At 43.7% G+C, this 21578-nt stretch overlaps 1 protein-coding gene across 13 annotated transcripts in view; it reads right to left on the bottom strand.

The window, feature by feature from the left end:
• MAP2K5 (mitogen-activated protein kinase kinase 5) overlaps nt 1–21578 on the bottom strand; it is a 332934-nt gene that overhangs the window by 164938 nt on the left and 146418 nt on the right. For 12 of the 13 annotated variants that reach the window (XM_014589747.1, XM_014589744.1, XM_006153475.2 and 9 more), the window contains one exon: nt 20420–20468. The exons of the other annotated variant lie outside the window; for it this stretch is intronic. In XM_014589747.1, coding sequence (XP_014445233.1) covers nt 20420–20468 — 49 coding nt within the window. The remainder of the gene's footprint in view (nt 1–20419; nt 20469–21578) is intronic. 13 annotated transcript variants of the gene reach the window in all.

Genomic DNA, 21578 nt, shown 5'->3' on the forward strand with positions numbered 1-21578 from the left:
TTCCTAGTGAACACATGTGCCCCACAGCAAATTAAAAATAATAGGAATAATTTAATTAAATAATTTTCTTTAAAACATCACTTTCTCATATTTAAGATTCTTGCTCAAAATGACTAAGGCCATGTCTACAAAATATAAAAACCAACTGGTTCAAAGTGAAAAATTCAGTCAGCCAACCATAGCTGCCTTTATAACCTCCAATGACGGTTCAGACTGGTTTTCAGGCTGGAATGACTTATGTTTTTTCCCATGGAATTGACCAAATTGACTGTGGAAATGGGTATCATGTGGAGACATCCCACTGCCACCCCTAACTGCCACATGCAGGAGGCTGTATCTCTACGCAGGAGCATCGATTAGCATCAAACAGCCCACATCCACAGCGAAGGGCTGACGCTTGCTCTTCACAAAGGGCGCCTCCGCCCACTGCCCCGCCCCGCCCCCAGCACAATCAGGGGTCAGAGTGGGAGGTCACCCTCATTGGGGGTTTGGCTCGGCGCTCCTGGGGTGAGGTTGAGAGCAGTTCAAAATAGATAAATAAAAGCTCCTTCACACAACTCCTGTTTTAAGATCAGTTCCAAGGAAAACCAAGCCTTTTTGCACGCTGTAGGTCTCTTTGACGCCAGAAGAGCTGAGGATTCCCTCTCGGTTGTGGTCTTTTCACATCCGGTGCCAGCTATCGCTCCGACTCCCGCGATCGGATCGCTGGTCTGCCCCCGTTGGTCTCGGCTTTGTTCTGCACCTAAATATTTAATGTGCCTGCATGTGCACGTGTAAGCTTCACTGGCTACTCTGAGAAAAAGGCAGGGTACAAGTCTCAAGGAAACACGAGTTCAACAGCTTTAAAGTACCGCAGGCAGCTCTGCTGTGAGACGGCAATGGAAGCAGAACCAAACGTCTCTTCACCTTCGTCCTCCTAGGGAGCAATGACACTGTCGGCTTGAATGCCAGGAGGCCACTGTCGTTTTACCAGGAGCCTGAGGAAGCGTTGGCAGGGCTCCGCCCCTCATACCCTCACCTACCACTGTGCAGGGGTGCTAGGCAGCACTAGCTCATTGTGTTTAATTGCCTTACGGAAAGACAACCACCAATCTATCTACCTGGTTATTTCTTGGGGACTGCGTTGTAATGAATGAGAACAGCCAGTACCATGAAACAGGGAGACACTGCCGTTCTGCACTGCGCACTTATCCGTGCACGACGGGAAGGCACTTGGGAGACGGCCACAGTGCAGTACAGAAGTCATCCCGATCCCCCGGCACGTACTACGATCCCCCGGCACGTATGACGGGGAGGACACTCACTTATCCTCACACAGCCTAAAATAAAATCAAGCAGCGTAACCGCCCTCCTGAAGGCAGGCTCATGATCCCGCCGGGAATGGAGGCAGCAGTGCGGCTTCCCTCCCCCAGTGATGATGGCAGGAGTCACAGGGCACTCCCAAGGCTTGTGCCTAGGTCGGCTCCTGTCAGCTCTTCCTTCAACCCTCCCACGGTTAGTAAGAGCGTTCCTTCTAAAGCAGTGAATCTGGGTCTCCACCTCAACATGTGCGTATTCTGGCTGGAGTATGGGAACCAAAGTGGGGGAGTAATGAGTTCTGGGAGCCACGAGGGGCCCATGCTCTGCCTTCACCCTGGAATAACCTATTTCCAAGCTAAGATACCACTGCAAGAAAGAAAACAAATGAATGCCACATTAAATGTATGAAGAAATTGGAGGACTGTAGGTGTGACTTAGAGCAGCATGGTCAGAAATCAATTCTGGTAAAAATTTTTATTTTTGGGGGGATTGTATTGCTCTAGGACGCATGCGCTCTCCAGAAATACAGAGAGAGAGAGAGAGAGATAGAAAGCGAGAAATCACCCAACCGGGGGGATGGTCACGCTGTAATCCCTTCTCCATTCTCCTCTTGGGATCTTGGGCATGCATGCACACACGCTTGGCGTGAGTTTAAGCCACTGGGTCCAGGACTCGAACCGTGGTCGACTATAGGAGTGTCCAGTGACAGAGCCATTATGCTAACTGCTGGTCCCCCCATTTTTTTTTTTTTAAGAGAGAGATTTTTGCTATAAGGTACGCGCACTAGTCAGAGAAACAGAGAGAAAGCGGGATGGCCATACTACAATCCATCCCTTCTCCATCATTCTCCTCTTGGGACTCAAACCATGGTCAGCCATGTGGGATTCCAGCAATGTAACCATTACACCACCTGCTGATCCCCCCAATTCTGGTAAATTGTTTTAAAGAAATAACAATTATGGCAGATAACTCCTGATACTGTCTCTATGCCAGGAAGTAGACTAAGCATGTTGTTACCACCGGGCATGATCTTACTTAGTTCTCATTGTTACCCATGAGACAGACACTATTAGGGGGTCGGGGAAGTCATGACGCATTCTGGTACAGAAAAATAGGTCATGACTTTCCCGACGACCCAGTGTTATTAACCCCATTTGACAGACGAGGAAACTGCGACACAAAATGAATTAAATCACTTGTCCAAGGCCACACAACCAGAGGCTGCAACTCTAACTCTTAAGCCTCAACAAACTGCACCATATTACACTAATTTGAAATAACGGGCTGGGTTGCTATCCCAGCTTCAGTGCTGAGTATTTGGGTGATGCTGGGAAATGCACAAAGAAACTGATCTAGATGTTTTATTTTAGGTCCCTTCCACCTTTTTTCTTTTTCTTTTTTTTTTTTTGAGAGGTTTTTGCCTTAGGGCGTATGTGCTCACTGGGGTGGAGGGGGGAGGTGGACAGACAGACACAGTGAGAGGGAAAGTGAGGAACTGCTCCTAGGGGGGATGGCCACGCCTCAATCCCTTCTCCATTCTCTTCCGGGATCTTAGGCATGCACACACAGTTGCTGGGCATTTCAAACCACCGGGTTCAGGACTTCAACTGTAGTAGGCCATGTGGGAGTCCAGCAACACAACCACCATGCCATCTGCTAGTCCTCAAATGATGTTATTAACAATTATTATTATTACGATTGTACTCAATCCAACTCTTCCAACAGCAAGTGGATTTGACTCCCAGGAAGTTGCTCACCATCAGCCATGCCTTTAGAGAAAGGGAGAGACGTGTGGAGGTCTCCTACCTGCTAAAGCTGTCTGTCCATTCTCTTTGGGAGAATGTTCTATCTGAGGAGAAATCTCTTTTATTTTTTTGGAGAGGTTTTTGCTATAGGGCACGTGTCCTTGCCAGACAGACAGAGAGAGACATAGAGACAGAAAGCGAGAAATCACCCCCCAGAGGGGATGGTCACGCTGCAATCCCTTCTCCTCCATTCTCCTCTCAGGATCTTGGGCACGCACGCACATGCGCCCGGCGTGAGTTTTAAACCCCCCGGTCTGGGACGTGAACTGCGGCCGACTACGTGGGAGTCCAGCGACATAGCCATTACACTAACTGCTGGTTCTGTCTTTAATACTAGAAAGAGGAACAAACTGTGACTTCCAATTAAGCTACATTATGAAACTTCCTAGGAGAAAAACATTATCCTCAGAAAATTATTTAATTTATTCATCCAACGAAGACACGGTGGCATGTAATCAGTGCCACGAATTAACGGTGGCCTCCACCCTCTACCGACCAGAACGACCCTACATCCTCATGCAGGTGCTCTCCTGTTCCCTCTGATGTGTCCCTAAACCTCAGGAACAAAAAGACAAACTAGGATTGGAGCTACCTGTGGGCTTGAGGAGTCACAGTTACCTGCACACTGAGTACGGCTGCTGGGAGGTGGGCAGGAGCTCACCATCATGCATGCCATAAAGACCTGTGAGCAGGACACAGGCAATCACTTAGCCTGCTTCAAGTCCAACTCCCAGCGAGGCAGCCAGACTTCGGGGGAGGGAGCTGGGGAGCTAATGGATCTCTCCATTTGCCATCCTGCCTGAAGGGCACATGGTCTCTTTTCTCTCTCTCTTTCTCTCTCTGTCAAGTTCCATGGATACTCCTTTTCAGGACGGGATGGGCTCATTTCCCTGGGTTCTTCATCCTCTTAAATATGTCCCCCCCTCCTTTTTTTTTTTTTTCCCAATTTGTTATAGGGCATGTGTGCCAGAGACAGAAAGAGAGAGAGACAGAGAGAAAGGGAAGAGGTGAGAATGCACCCCCCACAACCACACTACCGCCTGGCCCTTAGATGCGTCCTAAAAGATGACTCTGCCTGTGATCAAATCCTATCACTGATGCATGGGAGAGCAAAAGCACGTGGAAGACAGCCCTCTCTGATTAAGCAGACTACCCAAATCCCAAATCTGACCACCGAAAGAGCGCATTCTCCTTTGCATGTTTTGTTTTACAGCACGCTTTTTATTTTGAGTTAGCTCAAAATATAGGTAGATTCACACGTACACATAACACAGAGAGAGAGAGACTTTGTATTCCCTACCTGGTTTCCTCTAAAGGTAACTGACATCTCGGGAACTATATTACCATATCGTAACCGGGCATTGATAGGGAGAGTCAGGATAAGACTTCTGTCACCACAAGGATCTCTTACCTTGCCCCTTTACAGCCACACGCAATTCTCTCTCTCCAGCCCCCTTTTCCTCACTGGCGCCTAGCAACCAGCAACTGCTTTCCATGTCTGCAATGTTGTCATCTTGGGAATGTGACATAAATGGAATCTTACAGGTGTAACCTTTGTGACTGGCTCTCGCCACGCAGAACCCTGGGGACCCATCTAGGTGGTGCACGGGCAGTAACTGTCCCTTCCTCTACCGGGCAGCACTCGCGGTCGGAAGCACCACGGCTTGCTCAGCCTTCCCCTGCGCAAGGACCCCTGGGCTCTCTCCAGTTTCTGGCTGTGATGAAGAAAGCATCTGTGTACACCTACAGGCGTTTGCGGACAGAAGTGTTCACTTCTCTAGCACGGATGCAATCGCTGGGTCAGATGGTAGCTGCATACTTCGGTTTTTCTTCTTTGGTTATGGCAGGGACTGCGTGTGCTAAGTTTAGATTTTTTTACTTTATCATGTCACAGGCGGAGAGCTTATGTGTGCCTGCACATCCACGCACAAGAGAAAGAGCAAGGTGTGTGTGTGTGTGGGGGGAGCAACCCCCGATGCTCCTGGTCACCCTGCAATCCTTTTTCCTCTAGTTCTCCGTGCCCTCAGAATCCTGGGCCTGTGGCCACCAGGGCAGGACTCAAACCCTGACCGGCCATGTTGGGTCTTGCTTCCCCTTCAGTGTCTCCCTGAGGTGCTACCAGCTGCCAGTATGTTTAGAGTGTGCGTGTGCATGCGTGTGTTAATTTAGTAGAGAAGTTGAAAGTTTAAGTTCAATATTGTGGTATTGTAATTTTCTCTGCTTTGTTCAGAGGAACACCAGAATCAAACTGTACACGCATGTACAACAGTTTAGTTGGTGTTCTGTGTCCTAAACCCGGTGATCGGATTAGTGCTAGACTACCAGGTTTCCCTGCGCGGCTCTCGGCAATATGTTTCTCTTCTTTTTTTAAACGCCAATGATAGGCCTTTATCACTTTATACTCCTATCGGCAAGGTATTTGCAATGCCATTTCTGTCCATCCTCACCAGCATTTCATGTTGTAACTATTTTTTACTTTAGCCATTCTGATAGGTATGTAGACTATCTCGGGGTGGTTTTAATTTGTATTTCCCTGAAGGCTAATGATGCTGAACATCTTTTTCATGTGCTTATCTGCCATCTGTATATCCTCTTCAATAGAATGTCTCTTCATGTCTTTTGCCCATTATCTAATTGGATTGTTGTTTTACTGTTGAGTTTTGAGAGTTCTTCATATATTCTAGGCACATATTCTCTTACAAGAACACTTTTAAGTAACGATGCAAGGGGTTTCTTGTCTTTTGAAAATCATTATCACAAATACAGATTTCCCCAGTGATGTCCTGAAGCAAAGAGAATAAATGACCAATGTAGGGAAGCAGGCTTAATTTCTAGGACGTTCATTTGTGTGGATAGTCAGTCAGAGCTGGAGAAAAGCAACAACCCAGTCAATGAAGTTGTTTGTTTGCCTCAGTTTTTTCCCTAAAAAACCATGAATGTTCATGAGTAATGATCTCCTACAGAGTCGGCATCCGATTAATATGTAAAAGATTTCAAAACAGGAGTCGAGGTGTAACTGTGGCTTCCCTACCCTGGCTAAGCAGCCCCCAAGGTCAGGGAAGGAAGTTCCCACACCTGGACCCCCATTACATGCTGCAACATACAACTGGCCGGGGACAACTCCGCTGACCTGTCTCGGATGGCTCAAATGCTGATCAGTTCTGATTCTCCAGAAAGCAAAAATATAACTTGGGTTATTAAAAAATTCACCTGTCAGGACCAGCAGATGGTATAATAGTTGTGTTGCTAGACTCCCACATAGCTAGCTGCGGTTCGAGTCCCAGACCTGATAGCTTAAGACTCACACCAGGCATGTGTGTGTGCATGCCCAAAATCCCAAGAGGAGAAAGGAGGAGAAAGGACTGAAGTGTGGCCATCTTCCCTGGGGAGTGATTTCTCTCTCTCTGTCTCTCTGGTGAGCACACAGGCCCTATAACAAAAATGTCTCTCTCAAAAACAAAAATTCAACTATAGCAAAGCACAAACTGCATAGATCTCTGCAAGAGAGGTTGTTATGAAAGTTTTATGCAAATTACACCTCTTCATAAATTACTTTAAATTGATCAGGTTAGTTATTGGCAGTAATGCTTTCTAGCAATCCTCTGTTAAAGAATTACTTTATGCAGCAAATTATTATTACCTAATTTATGTTTTGCCACAAATTCCAACTTTTATATACACAGGTATTCTTTGAACATTACCGCCTTGATATCAAAATTTCTTTCCTAAGGAATTAAAAAGTTTTACTTCTAAGAAAGTTTCATCTCTCTTCTCTCACTGAATAATATAATTGTGGAAAATAAAATAATTTGGGAATATAATACAAATATTCTTATAACACTTTTTAAAATCTTAAAATTGAGGGACCAGCAGATGGTGTAATGGCTATGTCGCTGTATTCCCACGTAGTTGACTGTGGTTTGAGTCCCGGACCTGGTAGCTTAAACTCACACCGAGCGCATGTGGGTGCGTGCCCAAGATCCCAAGAGGACAATGGAGGAAAAGGGACTGAGGCATGGCCATCCTCTCTGGGGGGTGATTTCTCACTTTCTGTCTCTCTGTCTCTCTCTGTCTTTCTGGCGAGCACACTATAGCAAAAAAAGCCCTCAAGAAAAGAAAAAATCTTAAAATATAGTGACCACTGGGACCAGCATTTAGCGTAATGGCTATGTCACTGGACTCCCATGTAGTTGACTGCAGTTCAAGTCCCAGACCTGGTGACTTAAACTCATGCCGGGCATGTGTGCATGCGTGCCCAAGATCCTGAGAGGAGAATGGAAGAGAGGGGATTGCAGCGTGGCCATCCTCCCTGGGGAGCGATTTCTTGCTTTCTGTCTCTGTCTCTGTCTGTCTTTCTGGTGAGCGCACACACCCTATAGCAAAAACTTCTTAAAAAAAAAAGTAGTGACCGCACTTAAAAGGTAATCATAAATACAGATAGCATTTCCCTGCTGGTGCTGCTTTTGGTTATGCGCCCCCAATTTTCTTCCAAATTCCTTTCTTAAAAAGTCTATCCTGTGTGAGATGTTCTTGTACAGCTTCTTGGGCAACTTCCTTGGATCTATAATTATTTCAAAATAATTTTTAAAAAAATTTGCTAGAGGGCATGTATGCTTACCAAAGAGAGAGAGAAAGCCAAAGTGAGAGAGCACCCCTCCCGGGGGATGGTCATGCCACAGTCTCTCTTCCATCTCTCCTCTTGGGCTTTTGGGCACGCGCAAGTGCCTAGCATGTTTTTCAAAGTGCTGGGTCTGTAAATTACACCTTAACCACTATGCCACTGGCTGGCCCTGAAAAAGATCTTTAAAAAAGGATGTTTTTCTTTCTCTTCAAGTTGTGAACCTACATATTCTTTTTATAATTATTTATTAATAATGCTTTATTTTTAGTGTACTTTATACTTTATAAACCCTTTCCTTTAAATATGTATTTTAGTTTGGTTCTATTAGTCTGCTTTAGAAAGCAGCCATATTTTTAGCTAAGCCAGGCACCTCTAATTGTCAATTATTAGTTTACACTTTTTTCTTATCTTTAATTCTGAAGTATTTCATAGAATTCCCCACGTTCAAGGGATACCGGATAGTAGTTTATGTACAATGAGCACTTAGAAGAGTGTCGGGACAGTGTAAGTGCTTAAAAAAGAGTCACTATTAGTAGCTCTTTTGTTATTATCTTAAAAACAATCTGGGGTGGACCAACAGATGGCGTAATAGTTATATCGTTGGACTCCCATGTAGTCGAATGCAATTCAAGTCCTGGACCCGGCAGCTTAAAACTCACATCGGGCGCATGTGCATGCATGCCCAAAATCCTGAGAGGAGAATGGAGAAGGGATGGCCATACTCCCTGGGGGTGTGTGTGTGTTGATTTTTCACTTTTTGCCTCTCTGTCTCTCTGTCGAGTGCACATACCCTATAGCAAAACTCTCTCTCTAAAAAGACAAAACAAAACAGAATCTGGGGGCCAGCGGGTGGCTTGGTGGTTAAAGGCTCTGGACTCCCACATGGCTGACCACTGTTCAAGTCCCAAATCTGGCAGCTTCCTCATCTTCCCTTCCTCCCTCCCTTTACTCCCTCTCTCTCTCTCTGGTGAGTACACATGGCCTATAGCAAATCAAAAATAGTAATAATAAATAAAATGAAATAGAATAATCCTTAAAGAAAAACGATTGTCAGGGGTTCTCACCTTTCTTTCTTTTCCTGTACGTCTCTCTAATTTGCTTTGTTCTGCGACCTTGTCAGTCATGAAGTCGTAGAACTCAGAACCCTGGCTCTGAAGGACCCGGCGTGATCATCTCTCTAGCCTCCTTTCATGGTACGGGTGAGGAGGCGCAGCACAGAACACAGAGGTGACCTGCCTTTCCAGGGCAGCTGATGAGGCAGTGTGACAGACCTGGGAATGCCAAGTAAAGCCTCTTCATTCTTAGAAACTGGGCTTTTAAAATTGCCCACTAGGCCAAGTCAGAGCTACATGCTTTTAGTTCCACATTATCATGTCTGGGGAAAATGGTTTTAACTAATAAAAGAAAACTGTTAACTTTCAGATGCTCCAAAATGCTGTGCCAATGACAGCAACTCCTATGCATTGCTCTCTGACCCTCCCAGGCCTCTCCTGGCTTTGCAGCCCCATCGTCCTCTCCACCTTCTCTTTTCCCTCCTGTCACGGTGGATGTCTTTTAAATCGTGAGATTTTTTTTTTTTTTGGTTTGTTTTTAAGCTACTGAGCTGCCAGACCAAGTCTAAGTAGGATTTATCAGAGCCATGGGGATACACCAAGACCCTCCAAAAGAGCCATCTGTCTTTTGGGCAGAGAAACTTCGTTTTAAAAGCAGAGCGCTGGGGTTCCCCTTGCTAGCATCTGGGCCACAGGTCACCTCTGGGAACATCTGGGCTGGCAGCCATGAGAGTTCAGGTTTCAATTCAGATGTAAAATTGCTTCTCTAACTCACCTTCCAAAGGCTGAAGGCTGTTGATGCACTAGTTGGGCTGATTCTAGTATTCTAATTTTCAAAATGCCTAACGTGCTTCTCTCCACCCCCCAACCCTACCCCACCCCACCCCCCCACAATAAAAAAGAAAGGTTGGACGCTGCAGAGCATGGACAGCCTTGTAGAGAGGACAGCAAAGTGCTCTGCTTCTCTGCTCCCTCTCCCCAGACAAGATAGGCTAGGAACTGCAGCAGAAGCTTGTGATGGGAGAGGGTGAGCAAAAGACCCTCAGCAACCCCCATGAAAGACCTGGACACCTTAAGTCTTTCCTACAGGGGAGTCCTCTGGCCCTCACAGGTCCTGAGCCCAGTCTGAGGAGTGACCAGGGGCATCTCCCCCCATGATATGCCCCAGAGGAAGAGTGCAGGTTGTGCTGTACCATCCCTCACACAGGCTGTGGCTGCCCAAGGCCATCACGTGACCATATTCACCTGATCATGCCGAAGCAGCTGGGCAAGCAACACCTCCTACAACCACTGGCATGAGGAACTATTAGAGTAGTCCTACCTCCCTGCAAACCCCATGTTCCATGGGAGCAGTCAGGTGAATGACCTGGCCCCCAGCCATGCACTGCACAGAGCAGTCCCACCCTCTGCATCCCACAGGAATAGCTGTGTGAGCAACTCTGCCCACAGCTGGGGTTCAGAAAGGGCCTGGTCCTCCGCATCTTGAGGAAACAGGTGAGAGAGTGACCTCAGATACAGCTGAGCCACTTGGGAGGCTCCATCCCACCATGTTCCATGGGAGCAGCCGGCCTAGGCTTCTGAGTCACTTCTAGACATTGCCGATGATGACTGCAGCTGGAGAAACTACGTGGAGACTATGTTACTGTGCCTACGAGAGCCAAAACCAACACACCGCACACAACTGACATCCAAAGACATATTGACTAGGGGAAGTCTTTCACCATGGAAGCCATTCTGTAAAATTGGTAGAGGCAACTGTTTCACCTCATGTGCAAATATCAACACTGAGACACAAGATACATGAGAAAGTTGGCATGACACTCCCAAAATACAGTTATGCTCCCGCAATAGTCCTCACAGAGAAGGAAATTTGTGAAGTATCTGAAAACAATTTAAAATAATAATCCTAAGGAAACTCAATGAGATGCAAGAGAATACACAGACAATCCAACAAAAGCATTACATGATATGAAAGAGACGTTCCACAAAGGGATAGATATCGTTAAAAAGAGCCAAGGAGAAGTCTTTTTTTTTTTTTTGGAGAGGTTTATAGGGTGCGTGCACTCGCCAGACAGACAGAGAGAGACAGAAAGTGAGAAATCACCCCCTAGGGGGGATGGTCACGCCACAATCCCTTCTCCTCCATTCTCCTCTCGGGATCTTGGGCACGCAAGCACACACACCTGGTGTGTTTTAAGCCACCGGGTCCGGGACGCGAACCGCGGTCGACTACGTGGGAGTCCAGCAACATAGCCACTACGCTAACTGCTGGTTCCCCCAAGGAAAAATCTTGGAGAAGAAGGATTCTCAGAAAGAAATAACATATACAATCAGAAGCTTTAACAATATACATTTCAAGAAGAGGAACAAATTTCTGAACTTGAAGACAAGTCATTTGAAAGAATTCAGTCAGGCATAAAAAGGGAAAAAAAATTTTTTTTAAATGAAGGAAGCCTGCAGGACCTACAGGCACCATTAAGCCAACAAATGTTTGTGTTATGGCAGTTCCAGAAGGAGAATAGACAGGAAAAGGTATAGCAAAATTGTTTCATGAAATAATAGCAGAAAACTTCACAAATCTAAGGAGAGGTATACACATACAGATTCAGGAAGCTCAAAGTTCCCCACAAAGATCCTCTTCTAGGTCGTTATAGTCAAACTATCAAAATATAAAGACAAGCAGAAAATTCTAAAAGTAGCAAGTGAAAAGGGTCAAATTATATATAAGGGAATCCTCATTAGACTAAGAGCAGATTTCTCAGTAGAAACCTTACAAGCTAGAAGAGAACGGATTATATTCAAAGAGCTGAAAGAAAAATATTGTCAGTGAAGAATACTTTATCCAGCAAAGTGCTAGCCTTCAGAAATGAAGAAAAAAAATAAAATCTTCACCAGCCAAGCAAAAGTTGAGAGAATTTGTTCTACATGACCAGGTGTACAAGAAATGTTGAGGGGAGTGCTACATATGGAAACAAAAGGATAGTAACTTCCATCATGAAAACATGGGAAAGTATAACACTCACTGGGAGGGTACATACACAAACGAGAAAGAGAATCAAACCTTAACACTAGAGAAAATCACCAAACCACAAGGAGACACAGGAAGAAAGGGAGAAAGGAACAAATGAAACAAATGAAAACAATCAGGAAATAATTAAAATGAAATGAATAAATCCTCACCCATCAATCATTACCCTGAATGTAAATGAATTATAAGATACAGATTGGTGGAATAGATAAAAAAACAAGGACCAATGATATGCTTCTTACAAGAATCTCACCTCAGTGGTAAAGACTTATGTAGACATATTTCCGGCAAACGGAAACCAAATGTGAGAAGGAGTTGTTATAGCAGCTGAAACAGACTTCACGTAAAAAATCTGTGAAAGGTAACTGGTTCCATAATCTAGTGCTTAAGAGAGTCAGATCTCACACGGCCAACCACAGCTCAAATACTGGCCCGAGTGGCTTGAAAAACATCCTGGGCATGTGCGCAGGCATGCTCCAAATCCCAACAGGATGGAGAAATGGAGGAGACTGTGGCATGACCATGCCCTGCTGAGGGGAGGGGGATCTGCTCTCTCTCTCTCTCTCTCTGGCAAAGTACACACCCCTTCTGGCAATTAGAAAATGTAAAAAGGGAAAAATAAAGTTTTTATATAATGATAAAGGGATCAACTGAGCAAGATGATATAACAATGGTTTTATACACACACACACCCACACACACATACACACACACACACTTATATCCAAATATATAAAACAAATGCTATAAAATTTAAAGGGAAAGAAAGAGTTCGGTGTAGTAATAGTTGAAGACTTTGAGATCCCACTCTCAGCTATGGAAAGATCATCTAGACAGAAAATAGAAGTTGGACCAGTCTACTGCATGGTGATTAAGGCGGCTGGATCCCACCTGGCCAACTATGCTGTTAAGAGTTCCAGAGGCAGTGCTTTGGCTTGAGAAACACACCACGGGGCCAGCAGCTGGCATGGTGGTTGAGACACTGGATCTCACATGGCCAAGTGTGTGGTTTGAGTCCCAGAACCAATGGCTTGAAAAACACACTGGCATATGTGTGTGCATGCCCAAAATCTCTAGAGGAGAATGGAGAAGGGATTGTGGTGTGGCCATCCACCCAAGGGGTGATTTCTCACTTTCTCCACTCCTGTCCCCTAGCACATGCACCTGATAGCAAACTAAAAAAAAAAAAGGAGGGATAGAAACACTCTGGCTGTGTGTGATACATGTATGCCCAAAATTCCAAAAGGAGGAGAAAACCGAAGAGAACTGCAACAGCATGACCATTCCCCGTGTGTGTGTGTGGGGGGGGGGGCTTCATTTTCCCTCCCTTTCTTTTTCTGTCTCTACTGAATGTACACACCCCCTGGCAAAATCAATCTATCAATCTGAGTTAAATTGTGCTATAAACCAAACAGCCCTTATTGACGTTACGAAGCGTGTCATCCAACAGCTGCAGAACACACACTCCCCTCCTCACACACTGGTGCCTTCTCCAGGAGAGAGACCATGGAGAGATCATGTGCAAGGCCCCAGGACCAGTCGCAGCACATTTCTAAGAATCCATATGAGGACCTTCTCTGACCACAATAGAACAAACTAGAAATCAGAAACAAGAGGAACTTTGTCAAGTGTACAGATACATGGGATTAAGCAACATGGTCCTGGAACACAGGGTCAATGAAGCAATCTGGAAGGCAATTTAAAAATGGAATGATTTCTTGGAACCAATGAAAATGAAAACAAAACAGCAAAAAGTATAGGAGACAGCAAACTCCGCACTAAGAAGGAAGTTTACAGCAATAAATGCTTAGATAAAAAAAATAGATTTCAAATAACCTAACAATCCACCTCAAGGAGCAAGAACAGCAAGCACACACCAAACCTAAAACTAGTAGGAGATAAGAAAAAGTAAAGATGAGAGCAGAAATAAATAAAACTTTTAAAAAAATCCATAAAATAACAAGTTAGTTTTTTGCTTATACAAAACAGAGTAAAAATAGGTACATTTTTGTGAAATAATTTTAGCTTCTCTTAACACACTGTTTGACAAAAAGTAACAATAGGAGATGATACATATGTTAATCTATGTGTAGATCTATTTGTCTCTATATCCATGTATTTTATAACATCATTTTATAAACCTCCAATATATACAATAACATTTATTTCTAAAAAGTTAAAAAAAAAAAAAGGTGTAACACTTGCTTCCCCTGTAACACAGGTGTTAAGAGCTGTGTATAAGGAGCCAGACCCCATGTGGCTAACCAAGATTCAAAATGTGGCCCCAGAGGCTTGAAAAACATAGCAGAGATGTGCACACATGCCCTAAACCCTGATGGTGGGGGGAGACGGGACTGGCGTGATCATGCCTCACCGAGGGGTATGTTCTCTCTCCCTCGCTCTCTCTGCCCAGCAATTAACTGTGGCAATTAAAAAAGAAAGAAAAAGCTACCAGCAGATGGAGTGATGGTTACATTGCTGAGCTCCCACACAGTCAACTGTGGTTTGAGTCCTGGACCCAATGGTTTAAAACTCACGCTGGGCATGAGTGTGTGTGCGCCCAAGATTACAAGAGGAGAAGGGACTGCAGTGAGGCCATGCCCCCTGGGGGGTGACTTTTCACTGTTTCTCTGTTTCTCCAGCAAGTCCAAGCACCCTATAGCAAAAATCCTTTTTAAAAGAAAGAGAGAGAGAGAGAGAGAGAGAGAGAGAGAGAGAGAGGAGGGAAGGAAGGAAGAAAGGAAGGAAGGAAGGAAAATATACACTGAAGTAGAGCATCTACTGCACTGCTAAAATGTGAGAGAGGCCTCTCCTTTTTTTTTTTTTTTGTTAAGTCTTGTTTATTTGGCTTAATTTACACACAATAAAATTCACCTTTTTTAGGTGTTTGTGTTAAGACCTGTATGAACAGGTGTTTTAACAAACACATAACCACACCAAAATAAAAATACAAAACATTTCTAACGTACCACAAAGTTTCATCATCCTTTACGGTCAACCCTTCTTCCCCCACTGGGTAATCACTGCTTTATTTTCTGTCTTCATTGTTGTGCCTTTTCTAGAATGCTGTATGAGTGGAATCATGAGGTAAGTGGCCATTCAGTTCTGGTTCCTGTCACTTGGCATGAAGTATGTGACACCATCCACGTTGCGTGTATCAGTAGTTATTGCTGAGCAGTATTCATTGTTTGGGCATATCAGTTTGCTTAGCCCCTCACCAGCTGAAGACGTGGGTCATTTCCACTTCGGTACCGTTATGAATAAAGCCACTATCAACACTTGCCTACAGGTTTGTGTGGACATATGTTTTCATTTCTCTTGAATAAATATCTAGGAGTGAGATGGCTGGACCATGCTGCAGGAAACTGCCAAGCCACTTTCAAAAGTGATGTGCCATGTTACATTCCCACCATCAATGTATAAGAGTTCTGGAAGGGGGTGGCAGGTGGAGTGGTGGTTAAGGTGCTGGACTCTTACATGGTTGACTGGAGTTCGAGTCCTGGACCTCGAGGCTTGCTTTCTTACTTACTTTCTCTCTCTCTTTCTGGTCAAATTAAAAAATAATAATAATAAATTGAATATTTTTTTTAAAAGAGTTCTAGTTGTGTGGTATTCTTGTCAGAACTTGATAAAATTTACCTGGCTACCTTCTCTCCTCCTTCAGGCCTTCCCTCCAAACTCACCTGCTTTATGAGGTCTATTTGATCAATACTGCAACCTGTCCACTGTCTCCTCCAAGCCTGCTCTCTTTTTCCTTTCTCCACAATACCAGCTACTTTCTAACACACTCAGTATTTACTTATTTTTGTGCTCAAAAACAGAAAGCCATTTCTTTCTTGCTTTCTCTCCTCCCCCCACCCTGGTTTTTAGGGGCAGCATTACAAAATGATCAGAGGAGAACAGGGTTCCTAGACCAAGACAAAAGAGGGAGAGGCTCAGCTTTCTCACTAGTATTTCTCCTCACCATCTTGTCTTCTCAGACCGGGCTCCCCAACCCCACAGAAAGAACTCTGCCTCTTTATGTCTACGGATAGTTTCCCAAACCACCCCACCCCTGATAGAACAAGTTCCATAAGCGTAGAAATCTTTTTGTTACTCATCCTGTATTCCAAGTATTTAGAACAGTGCCTGCAACACAGCAGGTATAAAAGAAATAGTTGCTGAATGAACAAACCAACAACAGTGGCTTTGGAGTGGCTTTGGCATCTAAGGTAACATCAACCGAAAGTTCTGCATCGGGCCGGATTTACAAGAGGGTAAAGCCAAGAGCAGGAAATGAAATTTGCAAACATGAATTAAACAACAAGATAGTTTCTCTAAACACAGATGATCTACTTAGGCAGCATTTGTCTCCAGAATTTTTGCAACAAATGTATTAAAAACAAAAACAAAATAAAACAAAACCAAAAAACTCCAACGTCAAAGAGACCAACCAAGTTCATGTATATGAAACTCGGCCTGGGACACCAACTATCGAGGTTTGCTGCACCTGTGAGAGACTGCCCCAGAATGACTGCCAATTTCTTCTTAATCTGAGTTCTATTCTCATTACCCTTCCATTTCTATTTGTTATCCTCGGGAAAGAGAGCGCAAACTGCCAGGGCATTCTCACATCTTGCGAAGAAGTGGCGTAGGTGCTAATCTCGTATTTGTGTTTGATGTGGGTAATGACTGCCTGACTGGAGTTGTGGGTTTATTAATATGCAGGGCTCTCACCTCATTAGTGGCGATGTATGTTTTGAAGTTAAGCTGCAATGTTTGCTGTAATGTCGGATCTGGCCTAACAGACGTTCTCACTGTTCATTTTCTTTGTTTTTACCCACAGTCGGTTAATGTTTTGCTAACGGAGCTCTCACATATGCCTTTTAATAAGGCTGACTCTTCCACAGTAGTTAATCTTGGTGGAGTTTCAGACATTTTTAATAACTCTGTCCTCGTGTGGGATCATCATATGCTTCGTTTATCTCAAGAAGAGAAGTCCATGATTTTTGACCCAGCAATATTGAAAGTGTAAGAACTCTCCCTCTGGCTTCATTTGGGAATGGAGTATTCTTATCTGAATAAAATGATTAATTCAAAGTTATAACAAAAATATATCTGCATTATTAGCATTTGATGGTTTATAAAGTATTCTGATGGGTCATCTCAACCAATTCTTCTTTTTAGAATGATTTACTTAGCTAATTAATTAAAAATTTGATATAGGGCATGTGAGCTTACCAGAGAGAGACAGAGTAAGAGAGGGACAGTGAGAAAGTAAGTCACCAGGTCCAGGACTCGAACCACAGTTGGCCATGTCCTAACCCAGCCCTTTAACCACCACACCACCTGCTGGCCCCATCTCAACCAAATCTTAAAGAGCAAAATAAACATTAACACCTGAATGAATATAATATTTGATGATCCTTTATGAATAGTGACTGTGCGTTTTAATTTCCAAAACAATTTCCAGTTGACAAAATACATTACTTAATAAACTAACTGACCAAACTGACTAGTCTCATGAGATGGGTGATTTGTCACTACTCACAGATCAAATTTCAATCTACAGTCCTCAGTGGATACACCAAGGAGAGATTCTGGGTTTTCAATAATTTAAAAGTCACTAAACCATGTTTTATAAATTCCAAAATATACTATTTATGTATGTGTTTTCCACAGCTAAAACTCTAGGACTCTTATATTTCATAAAAGTCATTTAAATGTGAGAAACTGTTCTCTTTTCTCATTAGGTAACTGCATACGTCTCCATTTCTTAATCTTTTGAAATTTTACTCATAAATAGAAAGCCACTTCTTTCTTTCCTTTTTCCCCTTACCCTGGTTTTTAGAGGCGGCATTAGAAAATGATGATCAGAGGAGAACACAGGTACTTAGACCAAGACAAAGGAGGAAGAGGCTTAGATCACCCACCAGTGCGTCTTCTCACTCTCTCCTCTTCGCTCTCTTTTCATGGCGCCTGCACCAGGCACCCCCACCCCGCAGAAAGAAGCCTGCCTTTGATTTGACAATGTGACACGCACTCAGCTATCATTCCCATCAGCGTTCATTTAGAGAAAGCAGAAATGAATATATGTGCTTTTAAGAAGGTACGCCAATGAGCTTGTAGAGCAGAAGTGTATAAACAAGTATATTATCTATTTAATTGCCTTAGCTGAACTTAAAAGCTCTGATCTTTAATTGCTTGATTGAACTGATCTAAAAAGCTACAATTTTTTAATCAAGGAGAAAATTAAATAGCTTTTTGGTAAATAAAAAGGCATCTTTAATCTTATTTTTATGGAACCCAAGTTATTAAATATGGACAAAACCATTGAAATATTAAGTTAACAACTACTCAATCTAGGACAAATTTCTCATTACAATGCTTTACAAAGGTCTTCGGGGACACTTGACTTCTTCCACTGATTCCTCAGTACAAACACATGCACCCAGATCTAGAGGCAGAACGGCCAGGAAACTACAAAAGCTAGACACAGAAACGTATGGGAGGAGGTGTATCGCCACGGGTTCTTTATATAAGTTCGTAGTGGAGTGTCCATAACTCTTGGGGAATAACTTTCCATCTGAGCAGCCATGGACGTACAGCCCCTCAAACCTACCCTCATGGGTATTTACTTAAAACTGAGTTCCTGCGACGACTTGCAGGCCCTCTGCCCCACAGGCTCCCAGCCCCTCGTAGCTATCTGCCCCCACACTAACAGTGACTGCAGCAGGGCTCCCTCTGTGGTCATGGGGCCGGCCCGCACAGGCTGCAAAGAGAAACACAGGCTCCGGATTCCCCTTTGTAACCTCAGTGTTCTCCCTCAGTCAGGCTACTGTCACCGCCTTCATATGTCACTGATCAAAGAGCCCCTCCTCAGCCCGGTTGCTGCAAACAAGGCCCGGCCGGCCTCCGAGAGGCTCCGGTCAGCACACTTGCCCATCAGTGATCACCAGTGTCCTACTGAAACCTGAGCCCAGGCTTGATTTTTAGATCCAGACAAATCTGTTTCAAACATGTCTGCCAAGATCCTGTTTCAAATGAAAAACTGAGTTGTTTCTCCAAACACAGTTAAAACTAAAACCAAATCAGTTAGATACAGAAGTACCAGAAGCATATTGACTTATCAGCATGCTTTCTCATTTTGAAAGAAAAAAAAAATGATTGCAGAGTAGCTGAAATGCATTCCCCTATCCACCAACATTCTTGGTACTACTGAGATTCCTCACAGAAAGTTATGGCTGGAGAAAATTCATTAGAAGCCAGAAGTAACCGGTAAGCACAGAGCGCAGGAGGGTTGTAAGGCTCTGTCCTAGCAACACTCGCACGTCCACGGCACCACCCTTTCAATGAAAGCTTGGCTATAGACAATTGATGTCTTCCTTTAGTTCCTTTGTCAAATGGACAGCAGATGGCCACAGAAATCAATGAAAAGACAAGAACTGACCACTGGGTTAATTCCCATTAAAATGCCCATAACTGCTTTATGGGTTGGCGCACAGGAAGCTGGAAGTATGGGGAATACAAGCACGAAATCGCATGTTTAATCCCATTCTCTCCTGATTTTGAAGTGGAAAAGGTTCTGTTTTTTTCCTTTGATCCACCAGATTTGTTTGCACCCTTATTCGTACCCAGGGAAAGGAACAGGAGCGCAATCCAGCTCAGTCCCACATGGACACGTCGCCCCGACTACACTCCAGAAACAGAGCAGACTGCTTTAAAGAACAATTTGCTTTATGATTCCATTTAATCAGCATAAATACCTTTAAGAATTAAATTAACATTTTACTTGTCAAGATCCAGATACTCTCTTTAAAAGAGGAAGGCAGATTTAGGAAGAAATTTGTAATCACTAGGATATTAAATCCACCAACAAAAGAAAACAACCCTTAGTGACAGATGTGATATTACAGTTGAATGTTTTCTTCCTTTCAGTTTGTACCTTAAAAAAAAACCAAAACAACTTTCCCTTAATCACATCTAATGTGTATGCTGTTACAGTCCCCAAATGTACACAAACCTAGGCTGGGCAGATGCATAAAATTAAACAGTACTGTTAGTAACATCAGCCCTGGAGTTGCTTTCTTATAGTCTCTTTCACACCGAATAATTTGCTCTGAATGAATTTAGATAGTTTGGGACCACTAAAAATAAAACAAAAACAAAGATAAAAGGAGGGCCCTTTTGTAACGTTCCAGGGGATACTGGTACTAGACCCGGAGGCTATGACGCCTTCACCACTGCTTTTCACTGTACAGGTATGTGGCGTGACCTCCTAGGAACAGTGCATGATGTCGGAAACGTTAGTAACAGGAAGGATGCAATTATACACAAAGCGAAGGATTTGCATTAACTAGAGTTAAACAAGAGAAATGAGATCTGGTTATTTTCAAATACTATGAAACAGCTTCTTACATGTTTGGTAAACATGCTTCACAAAAACATAACACCAAGTTTATAACCTAAATGACAGCAGTGAGGGAAAAAACAAGGAAAATAATATTTAGAAAGCAGCCTTCTCTTTGAGTACCAATGGCTTACTGCTAGATCATTTATTCACTTTACAAACGACAATATTGGAACAGCACCACGCCTACCCCAAATAAAATCAGCTTGGAAGCCCAGCACATACCTCTATGCAAAATCTTTAAACTCCACAAATAGGTAAGGCCTTTAACAACCTAAATGGGAAAGAGAAAACAGTACAGTTATTATTTTTACAATTTTCCACTGTAAACATAATTTTTTCTTTAAAACTCCATCAGCTAATAAGTATATCTTTTTTTTTTTTTAGAGGTTTTTGCTATAGGGTGTGTGAACTTGTCAGAAAGAGAGAGACAGAGAGACAGAAAGCGAGAAATCACCCCCCGGGGGCATGGCCACGCCGCAATCCCTTCTACATTCTCCTCTTGGGATCTTGGGCACGTACGCACATGCCACTGGCATGAGTTTAAGTCACTGAGTCCAGAACTTGAACTGCAGTTGGCTATGTGGGAGTCCAGCAACATAGCCATTACACCAACTGCTGGTCCCGATAAACACATCTTGAACAGACAGGCCATTTCCATGCCAGATTCTGCTGGGGACACCAAATGTGAAAGCTACAGATCCCTTCCTGCAATAGGTTTACATCACACAAAAGAAATAGTGTACATATATATAAAATGATCCAGAAACGCACATACTAAAATTTTTTCTGAGTTTTTGCTATAGGGCATGTGTGCTCATCAGAAAGACAGAAACAGATAGACAGAAAATGAGAAATCTCCCCCCGGGGGGGAATGGTCATGCCACAATCCCTTCTCCTCTTGGGATCCTGGGCACACAGGCACAAGCGCCCAATGTGACTTTAAGCCACTGGGTCCAGGACTCGAACCGCGGTTGACTATGTGGGAGTCCAGTGACATAGCCATTACGCCAACTGCTGGTCCCCTACACTAAATTCTTAATAACCATTATGAGTAGGCAAGGAGAGAGACAGAAAAAAGGTTCAAAGATTTTCTTACTGTCTATACGTTTGTGTGTGAAGCTTTTTTGGAAGTTATGACATTTATGACCAAGGAGAGACATTTAAAAAATTCAATTAGTGGGGCTGGCAGGAGGCGTGATGGTTAAGGGTGCTGGACTCCCACCTGGCCAACTGAGGTTCGAAATCTGGACCTGGCAGCTTCCTTCCTCACTTTCTCTCTCTCTCTCTCTCTCTCTCTCTCTCTCTGTCCATTTTTGGTCAAATAAATAAAGTTAAATAAAATCTTTTTTTTTTTTTTGAGAGGTTTTTGCTATAGGGCGCA

The sequence above is a fragment of the Tupaia chinensis genome, unplaced genomic scaffold, assembly GCF_000334495.1.
Source record: "Tupaia chinensis unplaced genomic scaffold, TupChi_1.0 Scaffold000377_2, whole genome shotgun sequence".
Lineage (NCBI taxonomy): Eukaryota > Metazoa > Chordata > Mammalia > Scandentia > Tupaiidae > Tupaia > Tupaia belangeri.